Below are 21,568 nucleotides of genomic sequence, written 5' to 3'. Positions count from 1 at the left end.
TAATTTCTGTGAGTAATTGTCTTAATCCTTTTGTGGTAAGATCCTGTACCCCACTTAATTAAACATTTTAAGAAATAAGAAGATGAAATAGAATACTTAACATAGGAATAATTAATTACCACCAATACCTTTTTTTGTTTTGGAAAAAGACCAAATTAGGATCCTGCAAAGTCAGACTCTGCTTTTCCACTAATAAAAAGCACCTACAAAAGGTCAGGAAGTAGATATTCAACAACTATAAGAGAAACTATTCTCTTTCCTTCAACTCCATTATATTTTGGGGGGTCATAATTAACATTTTTTCATACAGCCCATTATCTAAATCATTTGGCTGTTACTCTTTCTTTTTATTACATAGGTTTGTTTGAACATCTATAAAGGAATGAGTAAAACCCATAACCAGTTTTGAATAATGAAAACCGGTAATCATCATCCAATAAACTAATGATCTGTCTCTGTTGGCCTGAGGGATTTGATTTCACCTACTGAAATTTATTTGTCCATCAGTTTTTATGACAGTACCTCACTTCCTTTGTAGACATTGGCTTCTCATCATTCCAACTTTTTCCTCTGAACTATTATTGCACTTAGTTTTCAGCATTCAATTTAATACTTTGTTCCTTTGTTGAAGTTATATATATATTTGTTGCTTAGCTGTGCCTGAAGGTTCTTTACCCAATCAAATGACTTTATTTCCTCCTTCCCTTCCTCTGCAATCCCCAACAATTAACATATAGTTAAAGCATATGACAGAATCTAGTAAACAGTCTGAACATTAGTGTCAAATTCCAATATCATATGTAATGTCTATTAAGAAATTTAAGTATTTATTAAACAGTGATGACATAGTGGTAGATCAGAGTAGTTGTACTTTCCTGATGCTCTGACGAAGAAAGTAGATTGCATGTGGAAATGTCTGCTCCTCATTCCTTTGGAAGCAGGACTTCTATCCATAACATGCTACATTAAAAAAGGAGTTCTCAGGGCTACCAACCTTACAGTAGAGGTTGAGTAGTAGTATATTTCTCCTACATAAAAACCAAAGAAATATCATGCATGCTATTTTACATTTTAAGGTATATACTGATATACTCCAAAGGAAGAAAATGTGTAGTACTTAATCAAATCAGTATTTTCTTTCACTCTTAACCACTTAAATATAATGATTCATTAGCCAGCCATCTCTTTAGATAAAAAAAGTGTAATATAAATTTCCCTGGAATTTAAGTATTATGATTTTCCTGCACCAGTCCTAATTCATTATAGAAGTAATGTTAATTCATCTCGATTTGTAATCATGTGTAACACTATTTATAACTCTGTTGTCGCACTAACAAAAGAGTTGTCTACAATGTTTTCAGTTTTTTCAAATATCTCTATTCATTGAATGGCTTTTTCTAAGCTAGTATTTATAATACATGTAAAGTAAGTGATATATCCATATAAGGTGTATTGATTCATAATATATTCATTCATAGACTTGAAATGGACATAGTATTCTAATTTTTACTTCCAGAGCATATGTGTTTTAAATGCCATATTTAGCTAAATTTATATACAGTATCCCTAAACTAGGATTTTCAATATATTGAAATATATATGTTAAAATAAAATGAATATATTGAAATATAGGCTCATGTTTTTGTATTCCTCCGTTAATTATTGATATACTTATGCAAATACCATCATTAGAGTTCATAGTTATAGATCATTTAAATGTAGAACTATATTCAGTAAGAAGTTTTTATTGGTATGAGGGTTATTTTTTAATGTCACTTTATCAAAAACCAACTTACTATATTCTCAAAATTAATATTTAAATAGGCATATATGTATTTTCTGCTTTTGAAGAAAAAAGGTTAACTAAAGTAATCTTCTAATAGTAAACTCTTGGGCAAATTTTTGCCACTCATATTATTTACTTTGGCTTGACCTCTGACACCACATATGTTCCAGTTTTTAACAGTTTCTGTACATTGATGGTTGATAAGCTATTGTGTCCTACTTTTCTGTATAATAAATAGTGGCTCAGCATCAAATAAATTTTAGTTTAAAGCAAAGCATCACCAGTTAAAATGCTAGTATATGATAAATCCTGTATATGGTACTGAATAATTTATTTTTCCCAGTAGTCAGTAGCTCCTTTTTTTCTTTTTTATTCTATGCAGATTGTTGGGTATATTTTGGAAGTGTGCTAGAATTGGTAAGTAATCTATCTATAATCTCTCTCAACTTGTTCATCTGTAAATTTTTGGCCAGTTTACTTATATTCAGACAAATCCAATGTTAGTTTTTAAAGTGCACCCTTCCCAATTTTGTGCATTTTTGCAATCGTTTGTAGAGTTCCACCAAACTCTTCCTGACACTATTTAAAACCAGATTTTATAGATATCTCATAATACATCATTAGCAGGGAGATGAAAAATAGAACAAAAATCTCTCTAATTCACATATCAAAAACTGTGCATTCCTGGTTTTGAGATTTCAGACAAATATGTATAGTTTTATGCACATGTGCTTATAATATATAGCTTTCTATATAAAGTATACCATTTTGATAATTGAGAATGAATTTCCCATTTAATAAAAGGTTTGCCGAGCAACTGTCTAATTGCCCTTTGCTACGTCATAGAATCTTATTTGTTGCTTTTAGAAAACATGAACGTTGCATGGATGTGGCCATACTTGAGCTTGATCTTTCTAATTAATTAAAGTTAAGGTAAATGTGGCTATCTTCTACCTTTTCGTAATAAAACTAGTAGCATCCTAAGTGTGTTTATGGTTAGAAAACAATGTATATTATACTATTGTCCCATACCACTGTGTATATGATAGCATTTAACACAGTGCTCAATACATAGTAGACTCTCAAATGATTGGTAAGTAAATAAATTGAAATGTATTCTATTTCTGTAATTCACCAGTATTCTTTTTTTACTGAAGATTAGTTGATGTAGAGTATTATATAACACACAGGTGTACAACATGGTGATACATAATTTTAAAGGTTATACTCCATTTACAGTTATTATAAAATATTGGTTATATTCTCTGTTTTCGCCTTGTAGCTTATTTATGTTATACATAACAGCTTGTACTTCTTAACACCCTACTCTTGTCTTTTCCCTCCCCTCTTCCCTCTCCACACTGTTAACCACAAATTTGTTCTCCATATCTATGAGTCTCCTCCCTTTCAACATATTCACTAGTTGGTTTTATTTTTTAGATTCTACATATAAGTGATATCATACAGTGTTTGTCTGACTTACTTCACTTAGCATAATACCCTTCAAGTCCACCGACATGGTTGCAAATGGTAACATTTCATTGATTTTTATAGCTAAGTAGTATTCCATTGTGTATATATCTCACAAATTCTCTATTCATCTATTGATGGACACTTGGGTTGCTTCCATATCTGGGCCATTGTAAATAATACTGCTATGAATATTACAGTGCATTTTTTTCATATCTATATATATATCTTTTTGACTTAAAGTTTTCATCTTTTCCAAGTATATACCCAGGTGTGGAATTGCTGGGTCATATGGTAGTTCCATTTTTAATTGTGTTGAGAATATCCATGTTGTCCACAGTGGCTACACCAATTTACAGTCCCACCAACAATGTATGAGGGTTCCCTTTTCTCTACATCTTCAGCAACAGTTGTGTTCTTTTTGAGGATAGCCATTTTGACAGATGGGAGATGATATCTCCTTGTGGTTTTAATTTGCATTTCTCTGGGTAATGGTGTTGAGCATCTTTTCACCTGCCTATTGGTCATCTCTATGTCTTCTTTGAAAAAATGGCTGTTCAAGTTCTCTGCCCATTTTTTAATAGGGTTTTTTGGGGGGTTTTTTGTTTGTTTGTTTTTTGCTTTTTGTTTTTTTTTTTTTTTAGGGCCACACCTGCAGCGTATGAAGGTTCCCATAGGGTCCAATTGGAGCTATAGCTGCTGGCCTATGCCACAGCCACGCATGATCCAAGCCACATATATGACCTACATAAATCACAGCTCACAGCAACGCCAGATCCTTAACCCACTGAGCGAGGCTAGGGATCGAACCCACAGCTTCATGGTTCCTAGTTGGATTCATTTCTGCTGCACCACAACAGGAACTCCAGGGTTTTTTGTGTTTTTGATGTTGAGTTGAATGAGCCATTCATAGATTTTTTTTTATATTAACCCTGGAATGGGAAGAAAATATTTGCTAATGACATTACTGATATGGGGTTAATATTTTGGGTTTTTGATTTGTTGATGATTTCCTTTCCTGTACCAAAGCTTTTTAGTTTAATTGAGTCCTTTGTTTACTTTCGCTTTTGTTTCATTTGCTTTAGGAAATAAATAAAAAAAAAACAGTGCTCTGATTTATGTTAAAGAGGGTTCCGCCTATGTTTTCTTCTAGGAGATTTACAATTTCTGGTCTTATGTTTAGGTCTTTAATCCATTTTGAATTTATTTTTATATATGATGTAAGACACTATTATTTCATTCGTTTACATGTGGCTGTCCAGTTTTCCCAGTACCACTTATTGAAGAGATTGTCTTTTCTCCATTGTGTATTCTTGCCTCCTTAGTCATAGCTTATTGACCCTAAGTGTGTGAGTTTATTTCTGGGCTCTCTATTCTATTCCATTGATCTGTGTCTGTTTTTGTGCCAGTGCCATATTGTTTTGGTAGTATAATCTGAAGTCCAGGAGCATGCTTTGTCCAATTCCAGTCTTCTTTCTTAAGATTGTTTTGGCTATTCAGGGTCTTTTGTGTTTCCATACAGATTTTAAAATTATTTATTCTAGTTCTGTGAAAAATGCCTTGATATTTTGATAGAGGTTGTGTTGAATTTGGAGATTGCCTTGAGTACTATGGTCATTTTAACAATATTCATTCTTCCAATCCATGAACACAGTATATCCTTCCATCTCTTTGTGTCATCTTCACATTTTTTCATACATCTTAGTTTTGAGTACAGGCCTTTTACCCCCTTGGGTAGGCTTATTCTTAGATATTTTATTATTTTTGATCCAATGGTTAATGGGATTGTTTCCTTAATTTCTCTTTCTGACCTTTCATGGTTAGTGTGTAAGAATATAAAAGATTTCTGTATATTAATTTTGTATCCTGCAACTTTACTGAATTCACTGATGAGTTATCATTGTTTTCTGGTGGGAGTTTTGTGCTTACAGATCCAACCTCATTACAGATAATTGGTCTGTTCATATTTTCTACTTATCCCTGCTTAGGTCTTGAGAGATTGTACCTTTCTAAGAATTTGTCCATTTCTTCTAGACTATCCATATTATTGGCTTATAGCTGTGTGTAGTACTCTCTTATGGCCTTTTGTATTTCTTTGTTGTCAGTTGTAACTTATTTCATTGCTGATTTTATTGATTTGGACCTCTATTTCTCTAGTTTATGTTTTATTGGTTTTATCTTTTCCATGAACCAGCTTTTAGTTTCATTGATCTTTTCTATTTTTTTTTTTTAATCTCTATTTCATTTATTTCTGCTCTAATCTTTATGCTTTCTTTACTAATACTAACTTTGGGTTTTATTTGTTCTTTTTTAGTTCCTTTAGGTATAAGGTTAGATTGTTCATTTGAGACTTTTCTTATCTCCTGAGGTAACCTTGTAGAAGTATACACTTCCCTCTTAGACCTGCTTTTGCTATGTCCCATAGATTTTTGTATTGTTTTGTTCTCATTTTCATTTGTATCCAGGTTTTTTATTTCCTCTGATTTTTTTTCATTGATCCATTGACTGTTTAGTAACATTGTTTAGCCTCCATGGTGTTTGTGGTTTTTGCAGTTTTTTCTTGTAGTTGATTTCTAGTCTCATAATGTTGTGGTTAGGAAAGATGGCTTGATATCATTTTCAGTTTTCTTAAATTTACTGAGGCTTATTTGGTGGCCTAGCATTTGCTGTATCCTGGAGAATGTTTCATGAGCTTTTGAAAAGAATGTATTCAGATGGAATGTTTATTTAAGTTCATCTGATCATATATGTCATTTAAGGCCCTTGTTTCCCTATTGATTTTCTGTTGCACTAATCTGTCCATTGATGTAAGTAGGATGTTAAAGTCCCCTACTATTATGTTATTCTCAACTTCTCCCTTTATGTCTGTTAATATTTCCTTCGTGTATTTAGGTGCTTCTGTGTTGGGTGCATATATTTATAATTTTTCTTCTTGGGTTGATCCCTTGAGCATTATGTAATGTTCTTATCTCTTGTAATGGTCTTTAAAGTATATTTTCTGATATAAGTATTGCTATTCCAGCTTTCTTTTGATTTACAATTATGTGGAATACCTCTTTCTATTCCTTCACTTTCAGTCTGTATGTCTTTAAATCTGAAGTTAGACTCTTAGGAGCAGCACATATATGGGTCTTATTTTTGTATCCATTCAGTTACCTTGTGTCTTCTGATTGAAGCATTTAGTCCATTTACATTTATGTGAATTATTGATATGTATGTTTTTATTGCCATTTTATTAATTGTTGTGGGGTTGTTTTTGTAGGTATTTTTGTTCCTTTTTCTTCTGTTCTCTTGTGATTTGATAACTGTCTCTAGTGTTATGTTTAGACTCCTTTTTTGTGTGTATGTATCTATTATAGATATTTGGTTTTTGGTTACCAGAGGTTTCCATATAGCAATCTCAATATATACATGACTGTTTTAAGTTGCTGATCTCTTACTTTCAAATGCATTTTAACAACCCTTCATTTATACTCCCCTCCCATCATGATTACTGGTTTTGATATTAAATTTTACATCTGATTGTTTTGTCTGTTCCTTAACTACTTATTGTGGAGATTGATGATTTCACTACTTTTTTCTTTTAACCTTACTAGCTTTGTGTGTGTATGATTTCCTACCTTTGTTATTTGTTTGCCTTTAAAATGATGAACTTTTTCATAATTTTCATGTTTCTCACTGTGGCCTTTCCTTTTTCACTTTCCTTTCACATTTCTTATAAAGCTGTTTTGATGATGCTGAGGTCTTTTAGCTTGTGCCTGTCTCCAAAGTGTTTGGTCTTAACATCAAATCTGAACAATAACCTTGCTGGGTAGACTATTCTTAGTTGTAGGTTTTTCCCTTTCATCACTTTAAATATATCCGGCCACCCCCTCCTGGCCAGCAGTTTTGCTGAAAATTCAGCTGATAGCCTTTGGGGAATTCCCTGGTATGTTATTTGTTGCTTTTCCTTTGCTGCTTTCAGTATCCCCTCTTCAATTTTGGCCATTTTGATTAGTGTGTCTTAGTGTATTCCTCTTTAGGTTAATCCTATATGGTACTCTAAGCTTCCTGGACTTGGATGTCTTTTCCTTCTCCAAATTAGGGAGGTTTTTACCTATTATATCTTCAAACATGTTATCAGCCCCTATCTTCTCCTTCTGAGACCCCCCCCCATAAAATGAATGTTAGCGTGCTTGATGTTGTCCCAGAGGTCTCTTAAAGTGTCCTCGTTTCTTTTTATTCTTTTTTCTCTTCAGTGTGATCCACTCCTCTTTATCATTTATTCTGCTGTTGACTCCTTCCAGGGAATTTTTCATTTCAGTTATTATTTTCTTCATCTCCCTTAGATAGGCTCTGTTCCTTTTAGAGAATTATGTTATATTTTGGTTTTCACTTCTCAGAGATGTGGAAAGAAGATAGTCCATAACAGAAAACAAAATTGACTAAAATACTGAAATATACAAACTAAATTCTTGTAATACTTAGGAGTTTTCCAGAAAAGAGTTGAGAATTGATATATCTGAAGGTAATTATAACTTAGTCTCAGCCAAGGACTGAAAATTAATCATAGGAATTTTAAATTCTTTAAAGCATCTTCTAAGACATGTGTGGTTAGCCACTGAGATAATTTTAAAGGTACAGCAAGCTTTCAATGGTAGGCAAGACTTATTAACAGTGGAAGTTGTGAGCAATAATTCTATAGAACTCCTTTTTAAATTTGTAATGATGAGATCGTAAAATCTCTTGGTCTGTCAGATGTCTTGCTATAGAAAATAATAGTGTAAGCACAAAGACCTTCAAAAAAAAGTACTCCTTTCATGGTCCTTATTCTCATATATTGACAATTTAAACAGACATCTTTTTCAAGGTAATTCGGTATGCTTTTAACATGTTAAATTGTCCCTCCGTGTTCTTTGTCATACATATTACTTCTTACATTGATAAGCATGAGAATCTTTCTTTTAAGGAATATCATTGTTCTTAGCTTGGTAATGCACAGTTATAACCTTCATAAGTGGTTTTTCAATTAGGGGTTATTTAGCAATGTCTGGAGACATTTTTGGTTGTCACAACCATAGTGAGGGACATATACTGGGATAAGTCAGGGAAGTTGTAAACATGCTATGATACATAGGACTGCCCCAATAGAATTAGCCCAAATTGTCAATAGTGCTTCCATTAATAAGGCCCAACCTAGATTTACAGAGATTGTGGTACAAATTTATCTGTCATTCAGTCATGCTCAACAGCTACATACCCTGGAATAGCAGAAGAAGCCCTTCAGAAGTAACCAAGAAGAGAAAAAGATAGAGACAAAAAAGCACTATCAGTGGCTAACGCCTGATAGCTAATGGCAGATGTAAAATATATATATACACCAAACTGCTTACTTAAGCCCAGTCACCAGGGGAGGGGTGACTGTAACCAAGGACCATGCTGGTAAGTAAACCTCAAGTAGATTACCAGGAAAGAATATAATGGGATTGTTTCCTAATTTATCTTTCTGATACTCATTTTTAGTGTATAGAAACATAACACTTCTGTATATAATGTTTTATCCTGCAACCTTACCAAAATTTATTGAGGAGCTCTAGTAGTTTTCCCTTTTACCATCATATCAAAAAGTGTAATATACCTAGGAATAAACCTAAGGAGCAAAAGACCCATACTCTGAAAACCAGAAAACGTAGATGAAAGAAACTGAAGATGACACAAACAGTTGGAAAGATACATTGTATTCTTCGATTGGAAAAATATATGTTGTTAAAATGACCATAGTACCCAGCCAATCTACAAATTCAGTCCAAGCCCTATCAAATTACCAATGGCACTTTTCACATACCTAGATCAAAAATGTTTTAATTTGTATGAAAACTACAAAAACTCAGAATAACCAATCTTGAGAAAGAAGAATGGAACGGAAGGAATCATGCTCATTGATTTCAGACTGTACTACCAAAACTGTATGGTACTGGCACAAAAACAGACACAGACTAATGGAACAGAATAGAGTCCAGAAATAAACCACACACCTATGATCAACTTATCTATGACAACAAAGGCAAGGATATGCAATGGAAAAAGACAGTCTCTTCAATAAGCAATGCTAGGAAAACTGGACAGCTACATGTAAAAGAAAGAAATTAGAACATTGTCTAAGACCATATACAAAAATAAACTCAAAAGGAATTAAAGGCCTAAATGTAAGACCAGATACTATTAAAACTCCTAGAGGAAAACATAGGCAGGCCACTCTTTGACATAAACCCTAGCAATATCATTTTGGATTTACCTCCTAGAGTAATGAAAATAAAAACAAAAACAAACAAGATATCTGGAACCTAATACAAGGCACAATTAAACCTTTCCACAGAAAAGAAAATCATGGACTTACAGAATAGACTTGTGGTTGCCAAGGGGGAAGGGGAGGAAGTGGAGTGGTTGGGGAGCTTAGGGTTAATAGATAAAAACTATTGCCTTTGGAATGAATTATCAATGAGATCCTGCTGTGTAGCACTGGTAACTATGTCTAGTCACTTATGATGGAGCATGATAATGTGCAAAAATAGAATGTGTACATGTATGTATAACTGGGTCATCATGCTGTACAGTAGAAAAAATTGTATTTGGGAAATAACTATTTTAAAAAATAATAAATAAATAAATTTAAAAAATTCAAAAAGGCCCTAACCAAACTTAAAGGCTTTTACACAGCAAAGGAAACCATAAACAAAACAAAAAGACAACCTATGGAATGGGAGAAAACTTTTGCATATGCAGTGACTGACAAGAGATGAATCTCCAAAATACACAAACAGCTCATGCAGCTCAATATCCAAAAAGAAAAAAAAAATAATTAAAAAACAATCAGAAGACCTAAGTAGATATTTCTCCAAAGAAGACCTACAGATGGCCAACAGGCACATGAAAAGATGCTCAGTGTTGCTAATTATTAGAGAAATGCAAATCAAAACTACAATTAGGTATCAATTCATGCTGGTCAGAATGGCCATCATCAAAAAAAATCTACAAATAATAAATGCTGAAGAGGTTGTAGAGAAAAGGGAACCCTCCTACACTGTTGGTGGAAACATACATTGGTACAGCCACTATGGAACACAATATGGAGTTTACTTAAAAAACAGTAAGTGGAGTTACCAGATGATCCAACAATTCTATTCCTGGGCGTATATCAGGCAAGGATGAAAACTCAAAAATTTTCAAGTCAGAAAGACCAGCACCCCAGTGTTCATAGCAACACTATTTACAAAAACCAATATGTGGAAGCAACCTAGATATCCACTGAAAAATGAATGGACAAAGATGTGGAATATTACTCACCCATACAAAAGAATGAAATAATGTCCGAGATGTTATCATACTAAGTGAAGTCAGTCAGACAGAGGCACCTAGCATATGAAATCACTTATATGTGAAATCTCTAAAAAATGATCCAAATGAACTTATTTACAAAACAAATACACTCACAGGCATTGAAAACAAACTAATGGTTTCCGAGGGGATGGGAGGGAGGGGATAAATTGGGAATTTGGGAATAACAGGTACACATTACTATATATAAAACTGATAAACAATAGGACCTAGTGTATGGTACAGGGAACTATATTCAGTATTCTGTAATAGCAACTATAGTGGAAAAGTATATGAATATAAACATAAACACATGAATCACTTTGCTGCACACCTGAAACATTATAAAGCAACTGTTCTTCAATTTAAGAAGAGAGAGTGAGAGAACATAATGGAAGAGCAAAATAGTTTTAGAGAATAAAGACAGAATATACTGGATTAGAGTAATACATTAAGTTGCAAACTCATGCATAAAATACTAAGATATTTTATATAGTGTACAGATCCATTCACTAGCAAACTCAGGTTCACAATTATTACTTGAAAGGGTAGTTAAAGTTTCACACATCTAGTTTATTTTTTTGAATGATCTCACAGATTATCTATTTTTATGTCTGATAATAAACATGCCCCTTTTTTTGCTTGCTCACTAATTTCCACTTTCCTCTCTTGACTATGAATAACATAGGATAAATGGTTAACTTAAAGTATTCATTCTTGCCAATTATGTGAAAAGCATTAGCTTTTCATTTTGGCAAAGTGGTTTAGAAAATGTTGATGCAGATATTCTGTTTTCTCAACCACATGCTCCTCTCTTATCTTGACACAGAATGTATCCACAAAGAAAGGATGCAATTTTAATGGGAAAAGGCCCAGCCAGATCATCTTATCATGTTACACATCACATTACAGCAACTGTTTCACATTCACTTATAGAGACCTAAGACCAGACAAGAAGTAACATTCTTACCCAAGTTCAACCAAAGATGTTTAGCTCGACCACATGGCAGTCTCTTTTAAGAAAATTAAAAGCAGGAAAATGAAACCCATATGTAAATTTTAGCATTCTCAGTTGGAGGATGAAGAAGAGAAGAACTTTCTCAAAAATTAATTTCCAGCAGATGGAAAATATATGACAGTATTAATTTCTTCTTTTAATGTTGCAGGAGACTGTATTAGATAGTAAGAATACCTAGCGCTAAGGAGAATGACAGGCTTCCTTTTGAAATCTACCTATAATTTCTGTCTGAATGATTTTTGTTGTTATTGTTTTGTTGGATAATGAGTTTTTTACCCTGAAAGAATTGGCATTGCTAAAAAATGAGGAACCACAGTATTTTTTAGTTTCAAAAAAAATTTTTTTTCCCAGTTGAAATAGTGTTGTGAAAACACTATATTCTCTCACTTCCCTAGATTTTCTTTTAATTGGAACACAGTCCATTAATTATCTATGGATAGAAAGACTCCAGAAAACACCAAATGCTTATTTGTATGTGTGTGATGTCTTCTGTGAATATTTTACTGAACAAATGCAAAGATATCAACTTACTAACTGTATGACTGTGATCTCAGTGAGGAAACTCTGAAAATGAAAATGACCCTGAAGAGTGTAGTTGATAAGGGAGGTCAAGATTGGTATTTTCCAGAAGTTGTTACTTGAACTGGCTAAGTGAAATGAAGAACTTAGTTATTAGGAGAGAGATTATTTTAAACATTATAGAAAAACACAAGTGAGGTGAGTATAAACAATCTCTATAAAGAACACCAGGTACATGCCCAGGATTATTCCAAAAGTAGTACATCACTCTGCTTCCTTCTTCCTTTATTAAGTGCCCTCAAGGCAGTATAAAAATGCCTGGTGTTTGTACAGACTTACTAAAGAAACAGGAAAGAACAAGATGAGTTAACTCAACAATCATAGGATCTCTCCACAGAGAGACAATTTCAAAAGCCAACTCCAGGTCTACTTCATGCAAGTATAAACAAATACTCCTTAAACACACTTGAAAATTGACTAATACAGAAGTAGCTGTTCTTTGGAGTTCCCGTAGTGGCACAGTGGTTAATGAATCTGACTAGGAACCATGGGGTTGCGGGTTCGATCCCTGGCCTTGCTCAGTGGGTCGAGGATCTGGCGTTACCTTGAGCTGTGGTATAGGTTGCAGACGCAGCTCAGATCCTGCGTTGCTGTGGCTCTGGCATAGGCTGGTGGCCACGGCTCCAATTAGATCCCTAGCCTGGGAATCTCCACATGCCATATGCCGCGGGAGTGGCCCTAGAAAAGGCAAAAAGACAAAAAAAAAAAAAAAAAAAAAAAAAAAAAGTAGATGTTCTGAGTTGTACATCTCTAACCCAGAATAATTATTATTCTATAAGATTTGATACAGGCGTTCCCATTGTGGTTTAGCAGGAACAAACCCGACTAGTATCCATGAGGATGTGGGTTCCATCCCTGGCCTCACTCTGGGTTAAGGATCTGGCATTGCCATGAGCTGTGGTATAGGTCTCAGACGTAGCTCAGATCTGGCGCTGCTGTGGCTGTGGATGTGAGCTTCAGCTCCGATTCAACCCCTAGCATGGGAACTCCCATATGCCACACAGTTCAAATGGCTATACTTCCCAAGTCCATTATAGATTTAATTTGATCCCTGTCAAATTACCCATGACATTTTTCACAGAACTAAGATAATTCTAAAATTTATATGGAACCATGAAAGACCTAGAAGCAGTCCTTAGGAAAAAGAACAAAGAAGGAGGCATAACCCTCTGAGATTACAAACAATCCTACAAAGCTAGAGTTAAAAAAAAAAAAGTGTAAAACACAGGCAAAAAACAGACATATGGGTCAGTGGAACAGAATAGAGAACCCAGAAATAAACTCACACTCCTTTGGATAGTTAATCTTTAACAAAGGGGACAAGAATATGCAGTGGGAGAAAAGACAGTCTCTTCAGCAAGCTGCATGTAAAGCAGTGAAGTTAGAACTCATCCTCATACCATATGCAAAAAAATAAACTCAAAATGGTTCAAAGACCTAAAAATGTAAGACATGATACCATAAAACTCCCAGAAGAGAACATAGATAAAATGTTCTCTGACATAAATCATACCAGTATTTTCTTAGGTCAGTCTCTCAAAACAGTAGAAATAAAACAAAAGTAAACAAAGGGGACCTAATCAAATCTAGAAGCTTTTGTACAGCAAAGCAAGTCATCAGCAAAACAAAAAGACAACCTATAGACTGGGAGAAAGTGTTTGCAAATGATGTGACTGACAAGTGCTTAATTTCCAAAATATAGAAACAGGTCATTAAGCTCAATATCATAAAAACAACTCAATTGAAAAAATGGGCAGAAGACCTAAATAGATAGATGCAAACTAGTATATATAGGAAGGATAATCAGTAAGGTTCTACTGTATAGTACAGGGAACTATAGTCAATATCCTGTGATAAACCATAAAGGATATGAATATATATATATATATATATTTATGTATAACTGAATCATTTTGCAATATAGCAGAAATTAACATTGTAAATCAACTATACTTGAATAATTTTTTTTTTTTAATGAATGAAAATAGATCAGTATGGTTCAGCTCATTCTTCAGTATACTTCTATTTTGCTGGTGGTTTGTTTTGCCCAACCCTGCCTCCAAATGTATGGGCTTCATGGGCAAGAGTTTTATATTGATTTTCTTACGCCCCTCTCTTGTAGTAATAGCCTTATGCTAGCCACTCAGTTAATCAACATGAATATATTTACCTTTTTTTCAACAGGTGAACGCAAGAGTCCTTATGTTGCAGTATGCTGTGTTGTGATGGCCTTCAGCATCCTCTTCATACAGTAGCTTGGAAAAATGTCAGAATTCAGTTGCCAGCAGATTTAAATATGAAAGAAAGGACTTATCTGCAGAAAATAATGGAAAGGATGGTTAACCCTTTTATCTCTGAACATTGAATGAGATAAATTTCCAGCTACTGTTCTCTATTTTTGTTATTGGACCAATGTTCTATATCAATTAGGATGTAAGCATTTAATACTCAGTGTTTAAATATGTATGTAACGATCAACCTCAGTACTGTCACTACAATATTACATTCTTCATATGTCATTCTCTTGTGTCAGATACCAGTTTTTAGTGAGGTATCCTTAAGGCACATAGTAGAAAACAAAATTAGTTAATTACTCAAGTTCCTTTCACTGTGATTTGGAAATGATAAATCTTCAGAGAATGAGACCTTTTTTTGGACTAGCTTTTTTTCTGGGGAGAAAAAAAGGTTCAATTTGTGTTTGTAAGGATTGCATTCATATTTAATAATGCTTGCTTTTCCTCTGGCCACACCATTTTGAGCATTAACCAGAGTACCTCTACTCTTAGCAAACTGTAGTTTATTACAAGTCTTTAAACTATTTTTTAAAAGCCTATGCAGTTCCTTAGGAGGAAAATAAATGAGGTGTGACTTAAAAGTAGTATTGAGAAAATGTTCCTATTTAACATAAAAGAATTTGGAATACCTGACTGTGTTGTAGCCTCTGATACCACTCTTGTTAAGTATGGATAAATGTCTTAAGCATAAATATGAGAAGCTAACTCATCCTCTAAATAAGACTAAGACCACATACTTAGAGTTCAAAAGAGCTAAACAGAACAATTATACAATGATAATCCTCTGTGTGTTTTTCATTCTTTCTTAAAAGGTGTCAAACCTCCACATTTTAATTACCCCAGTATGCAAAGTGTGTTTTTGTTATTTAATACAGCACTTTAAATCCAGTTTATGTTTTGTCTGTCAGCTTGACGTGGAATCTTGTGTAACTTATTAAGCAGTGATAAAGAGTTTTCAAATCTACTTATCCATATACTATGGCATAAATGTCTTTGAGCTTTGATGATAAAACCTTCAGTAATTTTCATCGAGGCAAGAGAAACACTGGAAATGTGACAAATTTTTCAGTAGAGCAGTTATTATACATTTATGGTTAACATTTCTTAAGTTTCAACCAAAATTCAGTTAAAATTTCAAAGCTAAGAAAACTTAGCTAAAAATTGCCCACTATAGCTAGTATTAATTAGATGTTGTTCTCAGCTATTAATTCCCCATAAAGGTAAAAAGAATAACTGCCCCCACCCTTTTTTAAGAAAAAAAAATTGTTTAGAACTATTTAAAAATGAGCCTACTGGTAGTTCTGTCTGTAAAAACAAAGTACTTAAAAAGAATTCTAAGAAATGCCTAAGAGGGAGTTCCCGTCTTGGCGCAGTGGTTAACGAATCCGACTAGGAACCATGGGGTTGTGGGTTCGATCCCTGCCCTTGCTCAATGGGTTAACGATCCGGCGTTGCTGTGAGCTGTGGTGTAGGTTGCAGACGCGGCTCCCATCCTGCGTTGCTGTGGCTCTGGTGTAGGCTGGCAGCTCCGATTGGACCCCTAGCCTGGGAACCTCCATATGCCGCGGGTGCAGCCCAAGAAATGGCAAAAAGACAAAAAAAAAAAAAAAGAAATGTCTAAGAAAAGCTTGTTATGCATTGCCTGCTTTTTTTTGCAGAAGATGAAAGCTGCTGTAGGCTGTCAATATATTTGTTTATTGTACATTTCTGGCTTATCTATAGCTGGCTTAAAGTGGTATATTCTGCTTTAGATAGGTAATCTGGTTATGCTAATTGTTCTCCTACTCTGCACTTATCTCTTGGGCTTTGTATTAGGTCAAGGATTTTCAGGGTATCCCAAAAATAGGACTCTTATCAGCATATACATACAAAGTAAGTCACCTTTCTGGGTCTACTTTCTAAGTGGCCATCTGTTGTCCAATTCTGCTGCCAACTAAACTTTCTGAAAGCTATGTCAACTGATTTTTTTATATACTAACAAATCTAATATGAAAGAGGGAAGAATATTCTAGATAATCAGTTCTAGGACATTTCTTTTAAGTTGGCATTTCAGAGGAGGTAGGTGGAAAGTAAAGAATTTCTTTGAAAAATTGTGGTAACACATAAAAATTTTTTTTACTGTGTGTAGATGATAAACAGAGTGGGAGGCAGTTTATTTTGACCCCAGGCATTCTGACCTTTTGAAACACAAGCTCTTTGGGAGGTGGAGAAAGACACAGGATTCTGTGAAGAAAAGCAATTAACATTTTCTGTAATATATTTTTTTTCCAAAGACATACCACTGAATCCTGTTCTCTAACCCAAAGGGCAGCGTAGGTAGTTTTAAGCCCACAGAATATTCAGATATTCCTTTTGTGGTCTTGGCATGGTGGGAGTGTGCAAAAAAGGATTAAGGATCAATTTAAACATTAGATGGACTGCCTCCATCACGTAGTCTTGTAGCAGGGCCAGATGGCAAGGTGGACACTAAAGTCCACAACTTGCCAGATTCAAATACTCTCCCTAATCTCCTTCCTGGCTCCAGAATCTTTTGGTTCCATCTTCCCTGCATGTGTTTTGTGCTGATGTTTAGTTCCTGATTGCCCTTGCCTATGCCGATGGCAGGATCCTGTCTTCTTGCTAAGCGGTCTTAAAAGATAGTCAATCAAAAGGACACACAGTCTGTTGAATTCCCTCTGTGGCTTAAAAAGTTAAGATTCAAGCCCATTATTTTGTTAATACCTATGCTGCTGTGCCAGGCACTATTATCCCAGATGTTCTTAAAAGGTCAAATTCAAAATAGCCTTTTTATATGCTGGGAAAAATAGTCATATGTAATGTGGAATCGACTCCATCGTGTTAGTAAAATGTGGATCAGTCTAGTTCTAACTGGGAACAAAATAAGAGATTTTAGAACGTCAAAAGTGCACAGATCTCTGCATAGTTTTGTGAAAAAGACCTAGCACTTATGAATTGAATATTTATTATTTTATCTATTTTCTTTTTTTGGTCACACCCATGGCATGTGGATCAAACCTGCACCACAGCAGTGACTTGAGCTGCTGCAATGACAACACTGGATCCTTAACCCGCTGCACCACAAGAGAACTCCTATTTCAGTGTTTTTAGGAGGCATTTATAGAGTGGATTCAGTATATTACTACTGAAGATAGAAAGATAAGTATACACTTTTTCCCTTTAGTGCTTCTTAATAGTGATGAGACAAAGGAAGTTATTTATATGAAGTGCAATGTAACAGCATTTATTATTGAGCTAACGACAGGATTCTAGAGGAAAATAAAAAGATGACAATCAGGGATATGAACCTCCTTCCAGAGAAGCAGTGCTTAAGCGGAATTTAAAAGCAACTTACAAAGGCACCAGAGATATATTGTGAATCATCAGGAGCTTGTGCTGCTTGGGGAGAACAGTTGAGCCTTGAAGAGCACAAGTTTGACCAGTGCAAATCCACTTATATGTTGGTCTTTTTCAGTGGTGAATGCTACAGTACTGCATGATCCCAAGTTGGTTGAATCTGTGGATATGAACCATGGTTATGGATGGCTGACTATAGGATATATAGGATTTTGGAATGCACAGACGGTTAGCACCTCTATCTCCTACATTGCTCAAAGGTCAACTGCCTTAAGATCTAAGCCTAGAAAAGTGGAGGTTATATCCTGGAGGGTCTTTATTTTTCTCATTACTATCTATTATCTACCTCAGAATTGAAGGTGAGTATGTTTCCTCCTGCCTGACCAAAAAAAAAAAAAAAAAAACTTCAAAAAAATAAAATCCTCCCTTGGTGTTTGTGTAAACAAGGTGGAATATATACATGCCACCCTTACTTTGGACAAGAATACAGGAATAGCCTCTCCAGAGACGCCTGCCTAGCAGAATAAAGCCAAGGTAACTTACCAGTCCAGTCAAATATTTTTAGCAACTCTTAGCTTATACTCTGTAAATGCCAAAAGCCGTCAGGATTGTTAAAGCACACATGTGCAAAAAAACGAAGGTGGTTGTAATTTCTACATTTCCTGAGTGCACAGAAAAGTTTTCCAATAAATAAGGATGTATACTCCTTCAAAACCTTTGAGAAGTTACTGGATCATAGGAAGCTGAAAACAAGGATGGAAGATTCTTAGAGACCCCTCTTTACTTTCTTTGTTATCCAATAACAGCAAATGTTCAAAATATAAATAGCTGAGTAACAGCTGTATGGTGAATACTGCACAGCCTTGTTATTCTTCATTAGCAAGTTACTACCAGCTTCCAAAAATAGCTTCATAATTATGTCATTTATATACCACCTTCCATGGATTCTTTCACTTTGCTCTAAACCAGCTCCACAATGGTAATCTGAAATGCCACTCATCAGAAAAAAGAGGAGAGGTAGAAATATATTTATTTCCTATGGTTTTGAGAGTACAGAGAGTCGTCATACTCTCTGGCTAGTGCTCATGTCTTCAGTGCATAATAAAGATCAAAATGAACTCAAGAGCTTCCTAGTTTTGTCTTACTGTCAGATGAGTGAAAGTTTTTTTAGGGGTTAAAAAATTGCAATTGCCACCTTTTGAGTAAGATGGGAAATGTTTCTGTTGGTTTTACCTGCATTTTATTTCGTGGCTGGTCATGGTTTGGGAAGGTGTTTGGTTTGGTTTGGTTTTATGGCTGCATCCACAGCATATGGAAGTTCCCAGGCCAGGGATTGAATCCGAGCCACAGCTGTGACCTACATTACAGCTGTGGCAGTGCCAGATTCCCCGAACCCACTGCACCGGGCCAGGGATCAAACCTGAAACTCTGCAGCAACCTGGGCCACTGCAGTCAGATTCTTAACCCACTGTACCATAGCAGGAACTCCTGGGGGTTTTATTTATATCTTAAAGCTATTCAACCTATTACATTGTTATTTCTTTGAGCCTTCAAGAGTCCAAATGTCTTGCTTTGGATGTGAAGTCATGAATTCCCCCAGAGATGGTAGAAATCCAATTCCAACTGATAATGACAATAAATTGTTGACAGTGACTTTCAACCTGTCCTCAACTGAAAGCCCTCAGATGCCCAAACTTTCCAACAAGTAGTAATCACAAGATCTGTGAGCAGTGTCCATCAACGTCAGATTATTCAGCCAATTTACACCATTTACTGAGACCTAAGAAAAAAACATACATGTACTCTGTGCCTTGCTTTGGGTAGCATGGTCTTCCCAAGACCCAGCTAACACAGACAAACCTTTGTTGGACCTATTACTGGACAGAAATTACTTAACCAAATGAATTTCAACAACTATATTTTTAATTGCATTTTGAACTCAAAAAGGACTTTAGATGCAAATAGAGAAACGGTATCTTAGTTGTATCCTTCAATGTATATTATAAACTTCCCACACTGCTCCGTTATGTGGAATGATGTGGAACTATAGAGAAAAATCACTCAATTTTCTGATTTCTAACTCAGGTCAAGAATTCAAAATGACTTTGCTTGAGATTATTGACTTTAATATAGTAGGAAGGAAAAAATGTTTTTTGAATTCAGATGGTTTTCATTAATATCCTCAACCATAACAGATTTGCTGGGGGGAAGAAAAAGAAATATAAATATTGGAAATAAGGGTAAGTCACTTCACACACTTTGTGGAAGATGAGAACACTCAGGAACTGCAAATACCCAGACACCACTACTGTCTGAACTTTATTTGGCAAAGGAAGTAACCCAGGAGCAAATGTGTAGTGAGGGAGGGTTTGTACCCAAATTTCCAAAATGTCTAATTTACAAACCACTTCACCTTTTTTGATCAAATACTATGTGCAGGCTAAATGCTGGAAAAAAATAATGTGCAAAGATAGTAAACTACTTGAAATAAGGACACATTTAAGGCATTAAAGATTTCAAGTAAGCCAGCATGAAAGAAGGAATATTTGCAGTAGTGAAGCTTTAAAGAAAAGTGATCTGCAGGCTCAGAATAACACCCAGAGATTTGACCTTGGGACTGAAAGCTTGGAACATAGTAAGAACACTCAATAACATTTCATTAGAGCCTTTTATCTAAATGTTAGATAAAAGATTAGATTTTCCTTTAGATTTTATTTAATAAAAATACTGTTTATTCCTTGCTTGTTTTTTAGCTAATGTTATTCACAAATGGAGGAACCTCCGTTAAACCTTGGAAAATGATGAGAGTACAATGACTTATAAAATATGTTTTTAAGAAGTTTACAGTATGAAATTAAAAGATCTGTAGAACACAAAATATAGGGTAATAAACTTGGATGAGTTTTCAGAAAGTTTAGTTTTATGAGTGTATAATCTAAACCTTATTCACATCTCTATTAATGGGTAACTGTTCTGAGCTCTTAGGTAAATCAAAGCCAAAATAACATAGTAACATAGGTCTAAACCCATAATGCAAAACTGTTCATACTACTAGCAACTCCAAAACTAGCTGAGGTTTATTTTTAAGTATTACCATCACAAACATCCTTTTGAATGAGGTATAATTGAATCTTTTAGCAGAAATTGGACACAGAAAACTATTGAGATGGTTCCTGAATCCCTAGTAAATTAATTTGACTTTCCATGAAGAAAGAAATGTAGAATTCAGAGTAATCTTTATGCTCCCAAAGAATAAAAGGTTAATTTGCCTGACACAGCTGCCCCACAAGGTAGTTTCCTCCATTTCTCCTTTTCCATTTCTAGAAGAACCCTTTGAGAACTGGCTGCATACCAGGCACAGTGCCAGTGTCAGGGTACAAAATGTGGAACAAGACAAATGCAGCTCCTGCTGTCACAGAACCTAGATTCTAGTAAATCAGCTAACCAAATTAGATAAGCATGCACAACCTCTAGTACAGTCCTTAAAAAAAAAAAAAAAAAAAAAAAAAGCATGATTTAGATGGAGTGATTGAAGAAAGCCAGTCCATGAAGTTGACAGGCTAAAATCTGCAGACAAAAAGAACAAGAGGCAGAAGGAATAGCATACCCAAGTACCCAGAGATGGGAAAGAACTTGGGACTTGAAGTGATGGAGAAATTGGTAGGAAACTAATATAAACTAAAACAAAGAATGGTGTAAGTTGGATAGAAAAAT

At 34.8% G+C, this 21,568-nt stretch overlaps 1 protein-coding gene across 1 annotated transcript in view; it reads left to right on the top strand.

Annotated features, from left to right (window-relative positions):
* Nucleotides 1-21,363, top strand: part of TMEM167A (transmembrane protein 167A) — a 36,873-nt gene extending 15,510 nt beyond the window's left edge. Inside the window, exons 3-4 of the mRNA XM_003123759.4 lie at nucleotides 2,169-2,203; nucleotides 14,391-21,363. Of these exons, the coding sequence (XP_003123807.1) occupies nucleotides 2,169-2,203; nucleotides 14,391-14,461 (106 nt within the window). The 3' untranslated portion in view covers nucleotides 14,462-21,363. The remainder of the gene's footprint in view (nucleotides 1-2,168; nucleotides 2,204-14,390) is intronic.

The sequence above is a fragment of the Sus scrofa genome, chromosome 2 (assembly GCF_000003025.6).
Source record: "Sus scrofa isolate TJ Tabasco breed Duroc chromosome 2, Sscrofa11.1, whole genome shotgun sequence".
NCBI classification, from domain to species: Eukaryota; Metazoa; Chordata; class Mammalia; order Artiodactyla; family Suidae; genus Sus; species Sus scrofa.
This window is presented reverse-complemented; position numbering and strand designations above follow the sequence as displayed.